This window comes from Biomphalaria glabrata, chromosome 12, assembly GCF_947242115.1.
Source record: "Biomphalaria glabrata chromosome 12, xgBioGlab47.1, whole genome shotgun sequence".
Taxonomy (NCBI): Eukaryota; Metazoa; Mollusca; class Gastropoda; family Planorbidae; genus Biomphalaria; species Biomphalaria glabrata.
Window position 1 is genome coordinate 6,666,273 of NC_074722.1, and position 13,499 is coordinate 6,679,771.

Sequence of the window (13,499 nt, forward strand, 5' to 3'; positions counted from 1 at the left end):
TTAATAGACATAATGACCCAGCATTAAATATATTTAAGAGAATCTGTCTATTTGAACGTATATTTTATGTGCTCTGGTATTAATTGTTTGCACTAATAATGTATTGCTTGAAAACACATTTCCTCAAGGATAATAAAGATTAGTATTATTATTGTCAATATCAATTCTTCTGAAAGATCTTTTTCACTCGAAGTCAGTCACGTGGGCATTTGGACAAATTGAACGGTGAGGCGACAACAAATGTCTAATTGTGGCGCTGCCGAATGACCGGCTTTGAATGACCGCATAGCCTGTAGGACAGTGATTCGCAAACTGTGTTCCGCGGAAAAGACACAAAATAGAGCAGTGAGATCTATAACAAACGAATATTCACAATTGACTAGAGTAACACCTTTAGTAAAATCACTAAATTTAGAAAGCCTTCAGGACAGAAGACTCAAAAGTAAAGTAGCGACTATAGGCCTACTAAAAACACTGAACCATAATCTTCAAATACAAAAACAAATCTAATAAAATACTCAGGTCTCAGAAAGACACAAAGATAAAGGCACATTCCTCGTTCCATACGCTAGGACAAATTTGTACAAATACTCCTTCTTGCCTAGTGCTATTAGATCATGGAATGGGTTGCCTGAGCTAGCCAGGAAAACCAGTGGCTTGGCAGAATTTAGGTCATTGGTTAATATGCATGACTAAATGCATGACGCGTAGGACGCAATCTTCTTCTTTTTAAAGGTAACGTCTGTACTATATAAGATAAGAAGATAAGAGCCCTTGTGTTCCGCGTGGCCTGAATATGTGTTCCACAAACTATTGAAATAATTAACTAGTAGGCCACCCTTACAATAACCTTTTTTAAAAGAATAAGCAAACAGCAAAGTGTTCCAGTAAATACTCATGATATAAAAATTGTCCCGATAAGAAAAAAGTTTGGGAAAACACTGCTGTACAAGATATTATAATCTCTTTAAATGTGTGGCAGAGAAGATACCTGCCTAAGTGTGTCAAAGGAGTTACCTAGAAATGTGTGGCAGAGGAAATACTAGAAATGTGTGGCAGAGGAAATACCAGCAAATTGCGAGGCTAGCTTCCCGTGGGACTACAACTCCTTCTCAAGACATCCATTGAAAAGATCTAACGAGGAGTCTTAGAAAGAAAAAACGGCCCTGGTCAGTGGAGCAGTGAAGGTTTGTCAGTTCAGGCGGAAGTCGATCAGTGGGAACGTCCTACGCGTCATGCATTCAGCCATGCCAATGACTTAAATTCTGCCAAGTCACTGGTTTTCTTGGCTAGCTCAGGCAACCCATTCCATGATCTAATAGCACTAGGCAAGAAGGAGTATTTGTACAAATTTGTCCTAGCGTATGGAACGAGGAATGTGCCTTTATCTTTGTGTCTTTCTGATTATTTTATTACATTTTGTTTTTGTATTTGAAGATTAAGGTTCAGTGTTTTATTGCTACTTTACTTTTGAGTTTCCATATTTGAATTTCCATATAAGGATCAATAAAGCAGTCTTAGTCTTAGACTTAATCTTAGTCTTAATAAGTCTTAATATTGGTGATCGTTGCTTCGCGTTCTCAATGACTGCCGTCGCTGATGCCAGACACTAACACTAGTTCCTAGACTGTTTTTCTATTTGGTTGTGAAAGTTAGACACTGAGCGCTGCGGCTGAACGAAAAATTCAAGATTTTAACTCCTTTTCTCCTAACTGACGATACCAGCGTTGATTCTACCAGAATGTGGTAAATAATTACGGAAAGAAAGAGTTAAGAGTAAACGCTACACAATAATGCTGGGTACCCATCAGATACCAAGGAAAAAAAAGACTAATGGGTTAAAATTTGTATTTTTACCAAAAGGAAGAACTCCTCATTACTGTAAAGAGACGAAAGCTGAGCTGGTTTGCTCATATTGTAAGACATGACTCACCATCAAAAAGTCTTTCTTCAAGGTACAATGTGTGGGGGGGGGGGGGGGGGGGCACAAAGAAAGGCTGGCTGGACAACGTAAAAGAATGGACGGTCTCTCTTGATATTCGACAGCTGCTGACCGGCAAAAGTGGAGCAAGTTGGTTACAGGAACTGTCACATTAAAAGATTTAAAACCCCTACGGCGAAAGTTAAGATACAGATGAGATATATTACCTTTCATTTTAAATGCAATTTTCAAGTGTTCTTATTTAAGTGGGGAAATATATCTGCTACACCGCTTCTGCCCCTCCCCCCCCCCCCCCCAAAAAAAAATCTCTTTCGCAGTACAAAGTAGCGATAGAGTCTAGACCTATATTATAGGATTATAGGGTCTCTTAAAACTTATAGGGCTACCAGCCACACAATCGATTGAAATGATTTGCATAAATCAAAGACTACTTTTTTTTTAACAATACCCAGATTTTATCCCAAGATTAAAAAAAACGATGTATATAACATGAACAATATATAGATTTAAAAATGAAGTGGAATACAGACCTATTTATTTATTTATTTATTAAAAGTGTAAACAAACAAAAGAATTCTAAAAATAAACATTTCCAAAATCCCCAGATCTGGGGAGAAAATACAAACTTCGGCAGCCATACATACGATTGATCCATAGGCAAAGGTTAAAGGCCAAAGTGCAGAACAGTCGCGTCTATAAATGATCCAACGCTGAGATACTATCATCATTCATAATCTTGGGATTGACTGGTTCCTTTTAAATAAACTGGTGTTAAACTCTTGTCTCCAGAACTGTTTTCAAAAAGCACGCTCTGTAGCCAGGATTATACCAGAGTCTAGAATCTCTTTCTAAACAGAAAATGTCAGCCGAGGATTTTGCACCAGGCAAATGGGATTTAGAAAAATCGGAAAACTTTGACGAATATATGAAAGCACTGGGTATGCAAACAACCTTTTTAAATTTTATTTTATTTAGATCTATATTATAGATCTAGAATCTAGATATATTTATAGATATTATGATTATCAAATAAAAATTAGATCTAATGTTTAAATATATTATTTATTTTTTATTCTAGATTAATCTAAATCTAGATCTATAGATAGAAGTATTATTATATAAATCAGCGTTTACGACTTTTAGTAATTTACGTTACGCTTGCTTTATATCTTTTACGAATTACGTTATCATTTATAGGATCTAGCTCTGGAATCTAGGCGCTTCTGTCTATGTGACTATGTGTGAACTAATCAGATGTTATTCCTAGTATAGTGGTCTAGATCTATAGTGACTATATTATTGTCTAATTCTATACAGTTTAGTCCCATTGACTCTTGAGGTCATGGGTTAATTTAAGTTGTTAACCTAAATCTAGATTTTGACACTTATGCTACAGTGGCTACATGTATAAACTATAGTGTGTGCAACATTTGTCAACAGTGGGCCACATTCAGAATCAGAAGCTGAGAGTAGAGTCTACAGTAGTAAATTTCCAGACCTGATGTAAAGTTCCTCTTTCAGTGTAATTTATGGGGCAGATGATATAAAGATCATCTGGGGTTTTTTTGGCCCACTGTTAACAAGGGTGTCATGTGGCCAGCACAATACCACCCACCTTTACTTTTACTCAACTAATGCTAGGTACCCATTAGCCTTTAGCCATTAGAGCTGGTTGGACTCAGAGGCGCCCTAAAGATTCAGAAAGTAAAAATCCCAGGATTCGAACCTAGGACCCCTGGTTCAGAAGACAAGCACTTTACCGCTCAGCCACAGTGTCTCAGAGCTTTTCAAATAATTCAATAAAAAAGTGAAAAGTTGAAGTAGAATATTCAGAGTCTCTTTTCCAAGGTGTATTGTGTGTGAGGTGGAGGGCAATAAGTGATGATGTAACAGAAACTAAAGTTTAAGTTATCTAAGGGAGGGGGGGGGGTGAAAAAGAATAGTACATCTTTTTTTATCAATCTAGAAATGCTTATCAAAGTTGTGCATGCATGATGGAAGTCGGTATTGACTTTTTATGAAAAGTAGACTTCTTCTTCTTCTAGCCAGCTTTATTGCTGCTGAGCTGTGAGCTCTTTTGCAGACTGTGCCAAGGAAAAATAGTGTGCTGTTTTAAAAGTAGACTTAAATCAAATCTGTTCATGTATATAGCAGTTAAAAGTATGGAATAAGTTTCTGTATTTTTAATCTGTATCATTCCAATTTCCAATATTAGACTCTTTTTCTTATAATTGTAGCTGAGTGTAAAACTAATTCCTTTTCTAGTTATTATTATTACTTTTATTAGATGAGACTCATATTGGATAAAACTTTTTTTTTTTTCTTTCAGGTGTCGGGATGGCAATGCGATTGATTGGCAATAAGGCAAAGCCAAGACAAGAGATTTCTATCAAAGATGGGGAATGGACCATTACCACATCAACAGCTTTAAATAAAGTTGAGATAAAGTTTAAACCTGGTCAGCCATTTGAAGAGAAAACAGCCGACGGAAGAAATGTTCAGGTTAGTAATATCGAGTCTTGAAATTCCATGAAGAATGGAATGATGTTAGGCTAAAGGTCATGGTGTTCTGTATGTTTTGTTTTGTTATTTAACATTAGTTGAAACTATAGATGAATGTCTCCTGGTCATTGTTCCGATGATCAAGAATCACAAATAAAAATAACAATAATAATAATCTTGGGTGACTTTTGACTCGTGTTTTTAGTAAAAGTATGAGGTTCCAAAGTTTACAAATGAAACAACATAAAATAAATTATGTTGTGAAAATATAAGGGTCACACTGTGGCAAGCAAACATTTTAATTATTAGCAGTAGCAGAACCTCGAAATAGAAAACATTATATAACAATTAAGAAAATCAGAGCTTTTTATGAATTATAATCATGTTGAAAGGGATTGGTATCTGATTGGTAAGGGTGGGGGGCTAATGTTAGGTTTAAGTCAAAGATATGTTAAACTGCTGGGATGAAAGCAAATGAGATTGAGTGATAATGTTTACCTCATATGATTATGGGACATGTTTACCTGGTCAATATATTGATGTGTGATTTGTATTTATGTTGTTATTTAAACAACTACCATCACACTTAAGCTTGTAATTTTTAATACATTTATGTTAATGAGATGGTCTTTGATTGGTTAAAATCTTGTGTCGTCCTTTTGGAATTGTGAGTGAAGCCACTGTAGTGGATCATGACCACTTGGATAGTAAGTGCAGGACCTTTTAACACTACCAATTAAAAAGCTACTCATTTTAAAATCTGGATGGTCATGCAAGATGTTAGCTTAGTTCTTATGTTACTGGTAAGCAGTCTAGCTGTTGCCGACTTGAGAGTCTGTGGCTTGCACCCAGTGAAAGCCCCAGTTATTCTAAATAAAATGTGTTCTAGTGCTGTTTTTATGTGTAACTCAATGTAACATGTAAGGAGTGAACTCCCCATCTGACACACACATAGTTTTGTGTAATAAGATACCCTTACACACATTTATAATCTGGTAAGATGAGAAATGGCTGTTTGGAAAGATTTTTTTTATAAGAAGTCTTTTATGCATCTCTTTTTCACCCTCAGCAGTCCTTTAGTCTGTTGGGGCACTACACAAGATCTGTTGACTGTCTGTATTTAGACCTGTCTTTGTCCATTCATTTCTGTTGTCTTGAACCTCTTAAGTAGGGCTGCAACAGAGCAGCAGTAGAAGCTATTGAGAGATACAGAAGGTTAAATAAAATACTCCATTAAAAAAATGTACTCCAACAATTGTGGTCACAGACTATGATATCTACACTTTAGAGTAATTTATGTGTGTGCACATACCTCAAAGTTTTGTAATGAGGTTTGAAAGAATGTGTATTAAATAATTAATGGTTTATCAGTTGTATCTAGCTCATGTTTTTAGGCAAGACATTGTTTGCACATAAAACAAGACAAACTAATATAGTAAATAGAAATACATCGATCAGACCATTTAGAATAGTTAGAGAGGCACAATGTCCTCAGGGCTTGCAAAAACCTTCCTTCAGGAAACAGTACTAGGAAAGAGGCAGAATTAGCGATGGGGAGACAACATTCTTCTTCTTCTAGCCAGCTTTTTGCTGCTGAGCTGTCAGCTCTTTTTGCAGACTGTGCCTGGTCGTGTGGTTTGCGCGCTGGACTGTCGTTTGGATTTATCGATGGTCCCGGGTTCAAACCCTGCCCGCTCCCATCCCCCGTCGTCCTGCGGGAGGTTTGGACTAGGAAGTAAACTATCTTCAACTCTGAAGGAACATACGAAACATGTAAAACATTTTACAAACAAACATTTTTATAATTAACTTTTCAATATGGATACTATTTTCAAAATTGCTGATATATGTTGAAATGTTTTTTTTTGTTGTTTTTTTTTAAATATAAAGGCATATAAATGTAAATAATTGTTCAAATATTTTTTTCAAACAGACAACTTGTACAGTCAGTGGTAATAAGTTGATCTCAGACCAGAAAGGTTCTGTTGACAGTAAAATCATCAGAGATTTCAACAAGGACTCTTTTGTTATGGTAAGTGTCCCAAGAATGCTCGATAATAGTTACTAGAAAGCCAATCAATTGTTAACATGTAGACTTGATGTGTTTCTTGAGATACTTCTAAGACTGTCTTTTCACAAGCTGTGAGACCTAATGGACCATGAGACTTTGCTTTCAATTCTTTGTTTCCTTTCTTATCTATTGACTTTGTGTCTAGAGTTATCTAATCAGGGCTAGTTAAGTACAATTTGTCCATATGTGTATTATGTGAATTTTTTTTCCCCTTTCTTTCTTTTAGACGCTCACAGCCAACAATGTTGAGTGCAAAAGATACTACAAGAAAGCTGACTAAGAATCTCCATTCATTTCACAGCTATAGAAACTTTTGTTTGCAAGTCTCAGTGTATATGATAGAATTAATTTGCTCATAGTATTGAATCTTTTTAACATTGTAGGTTTGTCAATAACATATGTAGGAAAGATACATCAGAATCTAGTTTTTATAATAGTGAAAATGTTTATTTATATGGCTATTCTGATTGGTGCTTTCAGTTGCTTGTAAATCCATCTTTACAATGTCATTGGTCAAATCAGGCAACATTTACATCACCATCCTATAAAAATGTTTTTTTTAAATGAATTTTTATTCTCTCCATTTTCTGAAAGCAACATCCAGAGATTTCATTTTATCCAACATTTATTACAGTGCAATACTTGAACTTTTTAAAATAACAAAACATTTTTTTAAAAGTCAAAATTATTGAATGGTTGTTAAATACTTATCTTTGTGTGCATAAGTAAAAGCTTTAAATTTTAAAATATTTTTTTGCATGATGTCAGTATTCATATTTTGTATTTGTAGCTTCTATGTCTTGGGAACACACACAGTCAGTTTTAGTGTTGACATACTATGTTAGGGTCTAAGTAGCTTCTGTTTAATCAAGTGCAGTAATTAAATGCAAGGAAAAGATTAAAAGAAGAATATGTCCCTCCAGCTAAAAGCAAAGAACTTTGATGTTTGTTCACTATATCTAGTTGCCTGTATTTGGTGAAATGTTCAATTGGGTCATTGTAAACATTTGAAGATTTTAGTAGTTTTAAGTGGGGAAACTTTGGATTTCAAATTATCTCTTGATAGATAGACGAATTGTTTCCTGTGTTTTAAGTGTCTGTAATTATCAGTTCACATCTGTAATTTTCTCAAGGTGGCTGTCATTACTAAGTGTGTTCTTGGCTATTTTTAAATGAAATCTTTTACATTTTAGAACTGTTACAAATGGAACTCTTTTTTTTTTTTTTTTTTAACCATGGACATTATCTTTTAAAAGCATAAACATTGTATATGTGTTATCTATATGTGTTATCTTAGTCAGATTTGATAATGTCTAATAATGTTTAGCTTATGTCTGAAGAATTAGATGAAAGCTGAAAATGCTAATATTTTCTACTGAATAATTATGTTGAATTATTTTAATCATGACAAGTCACTGTCTTGTATAATGCTCAAGGCTGTTTCTTGTTATCTTTTGAGCAGTTGATCTCTTACCAACTCTTAACCAATGTGAACTTATCAAGCTTCTAAGCGGTGAAGAATATTATTATATGTATAGTCTAACATTTGGCTTGTGTAGCTGGTGTAGTCTGCAAGTGTGATGGTTTAGCCGTTGTAGTGTGTATGAGTGATATCTACAGTCATGTGTGTATGACCTAACACTTTGTATGGTTTACAGTGAGATTATGTTGACATCATATATATATAAAAAAATAATTTGTTGATTTCATTTGATTCAGATAATTTTGATTTTCATGTTGACAAAATTTGTATGTCAATTCCAAGGGTTCAACTATTGTTGAACAGACTTATGTACTTTGACCATCCCTATCCAGTCATTGATAATTTTACATTAGATGATATAATGATGACTAACAAGTTTACATCTGATTTAATAAATAACAATCCCCTCGCTAATTTTGTTTCATTTAATTTGTTGGTTCCACTATTTTAAGTACATGTTTAGGTTTTCATCATAGACATATATATATAGACTGGACGATAAAGAACACATTATTATCGGAAATATTTGGGAAAAGATAAGTTTGTAGATCCACATCACAAACCTATATATATTTGCCTATGTCTATGATTGTAAAACAAAGACAAAATATTGGGAATATGGCAGTTTTGCACTTTTCAAAACTAAAGATCAAAGGTATATATTGGCTGAAATGTTAGTCCTAGAATTTATAGCTCAATCGCCGCCATTTTTTTTTCACATAGATATAGTACATAAAACATATTGACTCCCCCCAAATATAAATAACTTCCAACTTCCAGTCTATATTTATTTATGTCTATGGTTTTCATCCAATCTTGTCACTAGATGTTTAGGCTTTTGTTCAATGTTGGGACTAGTTTTAAATGAACTGGTGACAACACACAATGATCCTACTCCGAACATTGCCTTTGCAATAACATTGATATAAGGTGTGCATGAGTCTCCTTGACCTTGTGGTCAGATCAGTTGAATATGTACTTTGAGACTATTAACTGTTTAACTAATGATAAGGTGATAGTCATAGAAATTATGTATACATCATTTAAAGTGCATTCTCAACTATAATTTGGGCCTTGGTAGGTTTATATTCAAAGTGGTCACACGAGATTAGATTTATGTCTGGTGAGCCATTGGGGAGCAATAAGATTTGACCTCCCTGGATCCACCATATGATAGGTCACATCACCAATCAATGTGAAATAACCTTTTTTTTTTTGTGAAATAACTACTTTGAGATAGCACGCGGGGTTCACAAGGTCATGTCCTGTACTTAAATTATTGCCTTGTGAATTAGGAGTTGACCATGGTTAATGGTCATTGTGTAAGGGCCAGATTTAAACAAATGGAGCCTCCATCCTCTTTAAAATGTTTCGAAAAAAATATAACTATATAGCTAAATGGATGCTGTATTTTTGAAGAAAGACAGAGTACTTGTATATTTAATTTTATTTTCCTTGTCCATTATATTTCATCCTACAGTGCATAAAAAAATATTTGAAAGTTTGTGGAGGGCCTCCTTCAGGGTGAGGCTCTTGGCGATTGCAGAAACTTAACTGCCTTAAATCCGGCCCTAATTGTGCTGGCTCCATGATACACTCATAAAGCACAAGCACAGAAAGGGAGGGGGGCGGTTTAGAAATATCAAACAAAAAGTAGTGGGTCAAAACTAGATCCTTTATAAGCTCTAAATTACTACATGTATGTTCAAAGTAACACAAAAAAAAATCAGTTTCACTGTACACAATTATTTATCACTCATCAGTAGATAACAATATCTTCAGCGCCAATAAATTACAGATAACTTTTTTTTTTTATGATATATGGATCTGGATTGGATCAAAGATCGCGTCCTTGTACTGTGGTCACATTTTTTTTTAGTGTATAGTTAAATCACCTCACTATGTGTCTGGAAGTTCACAGCGTACTTCAACACAATGGCCAACTTGTCTTCTCTTGTGTGCAGTACAACTCAGCGGCAACCTACAAAATCAAAGGTCGATGCGAGTCTGAATCGTGAATCACTCAATAGATCGTAGCTGCTGTTTGCCTCCGGGCTGCAAGTGTACACCAGCTTTGTTTTGCATTTCCTTCTAATCAAACACAGTCTTCAACGTCTCAACAGTTTCTCAATTTCAAACCAAAACGGATGCAAATGTTGTAGCATTGAAGGGACTATTGTAAGAGTCTGTGTGGAGTCTGTATTGAACGTAATTATCTCATTAACATATTGCCAGATTGGAATCGTCTTTTATTGTGGGACTTTTGAAACGCCTGATCATTTCATTCAGCACATTCCGTCTATTTTCTCTTGTGCCCTCTTTCTCTCTCTTTCCGCATCTCTTTTCATCTCTTTCTCTTATTCTCATTTATTTCTCTCCTTCACAGACACACTTTACACAGCATCTCTATATCTTTACACAGCATCTCGATATCTTTACACCATCTCTATATCTTTACACAACATCTCTATATCTTTACACAGCATCTCTATGGGTATCTCTCAGGCACATGTACCAAATACCAACGATTGCATCAAATAGCCTTACTGTAGGCTCCACCCTCTTTAAAATGTTTCCCTTTGTTTTGCCTTGTTTAGACATTAAAGAAATAAAGGTCAAGTAGACTAGAATTAGATGAATTACAGAAATGGGAATCAAAAATGTTATTTAGAGTAACAACAAAAAAAAAACTAAATCAAATTCCACTTATCCTATTCATGGTAAACCAGTAACACAGACATTTAAAAAAAATATCTTATATATCTTATATAATACAGACGTTACTTCAAAAAAGAAGATGATTACGTCCTACGCGTCTTGCATTCAGTCATGCATATTAACCAATGCCTTAAATTCTGCCAAGTCACTGGTTTTCCTGGCTGGCTACCTAGGTGTTATAATAAATGAAAAACTATCAATGAATCTATTTAAAAAATCAAACAAATCATTAGGGTTTATTACAAGAAATTTCTATAAATCAAATAAGAAAATAAAACTAAAATGTTATTTAACCTTGGTTAGGCCAATAATAGAATATTTATCCACAGTTTGGGACCCCTCAACTCAAGCAACATTAAGAAACTGCAACAGACACAAAATAGAGCAGTGAGATTCATAACAAACGAATATTCACATTTCACTAGAATGACACCTTTAGTAAAATCACTAAATTTAGAAAGCATTCAGGAGAGAAGACTCAAAAGTAAAGTAGCAATTATACATAAAACACTGAACCATAATCTTCAAATATAAAAACAAAATCTAATAAAATACTCAGACACAAAGATAAAGGCACATTCCTCGTTCCATATGCTAGGACAAATTTGTACAAATGCTCCTTCTTCCCTATTGCTATTAGAGCATGGAATGGGTTGCCTGAGCTAGCCAGGAAAATCAATGACTAAGCAGAATTTAAGACATTGGTTAACATGCATGACTAGATTATCCAAGGAACACGAGTAGTGCGTAATCATCTTTTTTTGAAGTAACGTCTGTATGTTATAAGATAAGAAGATAAGATTGTAAATCTAGTTGTAGTTATTGTAAATCTCCTTTAAAAACATATAGATAAACTTGAAAAACGTTTTCCACGTGTTTTTATTGTCTACTAGCACTCTGGTAAGATCATAAATATGTCAAGAATAATAGAGTCAATGAATTTCTAGGACTAAGGTCTGACTTTCTGAAGTCTAATGTTTGCCTTTACTATCTCATTACTCTAGGCTCAGCCAGTCTCAAGGCATAGGCCTGTGTCTTGCTGTGGTATTATCTCCATTACAAATCATTACACGCCATCATTAGATTGTACATGTTCCTGTAGATCTTTAGATTCCGGAAGTTTATGTGTGTGTGTGTGTGTCTTGTTAAAGCTGTTCATCTCTGAGGCCCAAACTACGGCATGCGGGATATATCCGGCCGAAACGCTAACACACCCTGCACATTGACATAGAGTATAGAACCTATGTGTGCGAAAAGTATATTACAGTATATGGCCCACAGACCAGAGAAAATAAAGCACCACTGATGGATATGGATGTGAATCACTTTAGTTGACTTATTTTATAGAAGCATCGATTCTCAATGTATCTGCTTGGCAGTTAGGGTCACGCCAAGCTTTAAAGTCTGAAGAATTTTTGACATGCTGGGCAGACAATCGGTCATCTGCTTTCAGATTCAAATGCAGCGGTCAGATTTAGCAACATCCGTAGTCAGACCAACTTATACCTACCTATATGTATAGTGCATATAGGTCTCTGGCACACATATTCTTTTAAGAATTATTTCCGGTTTGAAGAGCTGCCTTCATAGACATATATATTTATGTCTATGGCTGCCTTATTATCTTTAGCAAAGAGAGGTAACATTTGAAAAAGGCAGTGGAAGAGATTAACTAATAACCAGGTTAAACTTATATTAGCATGGGCCATACCCCCTAGAAAGTGACCCCCCCCCGTGTCTACATGGTTCTGCTGTCAAACCATAGGTAAACAGCGATATACAATACGATACGATCAATGGTCAAACAGTAGGCCATATAAAATCAATTTTAAAATCAACAATATTTTGACGAATCAATACTATGTGCCAATCACTGATGTAAATGTTGATCCGATAGAATATTTTTAAAAATAAAATGTCTGTGACTGGCCTAGACAAAAAAAAACAGTGTGTGTATGAAGACTATATCATGTCAGTGTCTGCCACTATATATAGATTCAACTAAAAATATGTATTTACTGTAAGCCTACATTACTAAAGTAGGCGCGGTGGCTGAGTGGTGAAGCTGCTTGGCTTCCGAAACGAGGGATCCCGGGTTCGAATCCTGGTGAAGACTGGGAATTTTAATTTCGGCATCTTTAGGGCGCCTCTAAGTTCATTCAGCTCTAATGGGCGCCTGACATTGGTTGGGGAAAAGTAAACACGAAGTTGTTCTGCATCCTCGGATTTTGAGTCATCCCCGAGTCCATTCTCTTGGTCATAAGACAACTTTTAAAGCTGTCTCTGCAGAAGTAAAAACTTTGCCGGAAATATTGTCCAGGATTTATAGATTAAAAGGCCTTAAGTTGCATTGCGTTTTTATATAACTTACTTGGACTTAACTTATTCCTGTGAGCCCCCAAAGGAGTATAGTGCTGCAACCGCACCTCTCCACCGAACTCGGTTCTGAGCAGCTTTCTTCATCTGCTCCCTTGTCATTCCAGTACCCTCAACTTCGCCGAGAACCGACCTCTTCCAGTTTTGCTTGGGTCTGCCCACTTTTTTCTTTCCTTGCGGATTACAACTAAGTGCCTGCCTTGTAACATTGGCACTTGATTTTCGCAGGGTGTGTCCTATCCAGCTCCGCTTTCGCTTTAGACACGCCAGCTGCCTGACTAATGCATTTCTGCAGCTTAGAACGCAAAAAAAAAAAAATTGTAAAAAAAAAAAGGTCATTTCCCCGGTCCACGCAAACGTTCTTCAAACGTCAAGCTGTAAAAATGAAACCATAATGAGGCTGTCTT

At 35.4% G+C, this 13,499-nt stretch overlaps 1 protein-coding gene across 1 annotated transcript; it reads left to right on the top strand.

The window, feature by feature from the left end:
* The first annotated feature begins 2,627 nt into the window (after positions 1-2,627).
* LOC106059278 (sodium/calcium exchanger regulatory protein 1-like) lies at positions 2,628-8,412 on the top strand. The gene is made up of 4 exons (XM_013216852.2): positions 2,628-2,880; positions 4,272-4,444; positions 6,378-6,476; positions 6,742-8,412. The coding sequence occupies exons 1-4, from the start codon at positions 2,802-2,804 to the stop codon at positions 6,793-6,795; spliced, it is 405 nt and encodes a 134-aa protein (XP_013072306.1). The 5' UTR covers positions 2,628-2,801; the 3' UTR covers positions 6,796-8,412.
* The last annotated feature ends 5,087 nt before the right edge of the window (positions 8,413-13,499 follow it).

Coding starts and splice junctions, on each gene's coding strand:
- LOC106059278 (XM_013216852.2), top strand. CDS start 2,802: ATGTCAGCCGAGGATTTTGCACCAGGCAAATGGGATTTAGAAAAATCG. Junction 2,881..4,271: donor CGAATATATGAAAGCACTGG/GTATGCAAACAA, acceptor TTTTTCTTTCAG/GTGTCGGGATGGCAATGCGA. Junction 4,445..6,377: donor CCGACGGAAGAAATGTTCAG/GTTAGTAATATC, acceptor TTTTTCAAACAG/ACAACTTGTACAGTCAGTGG.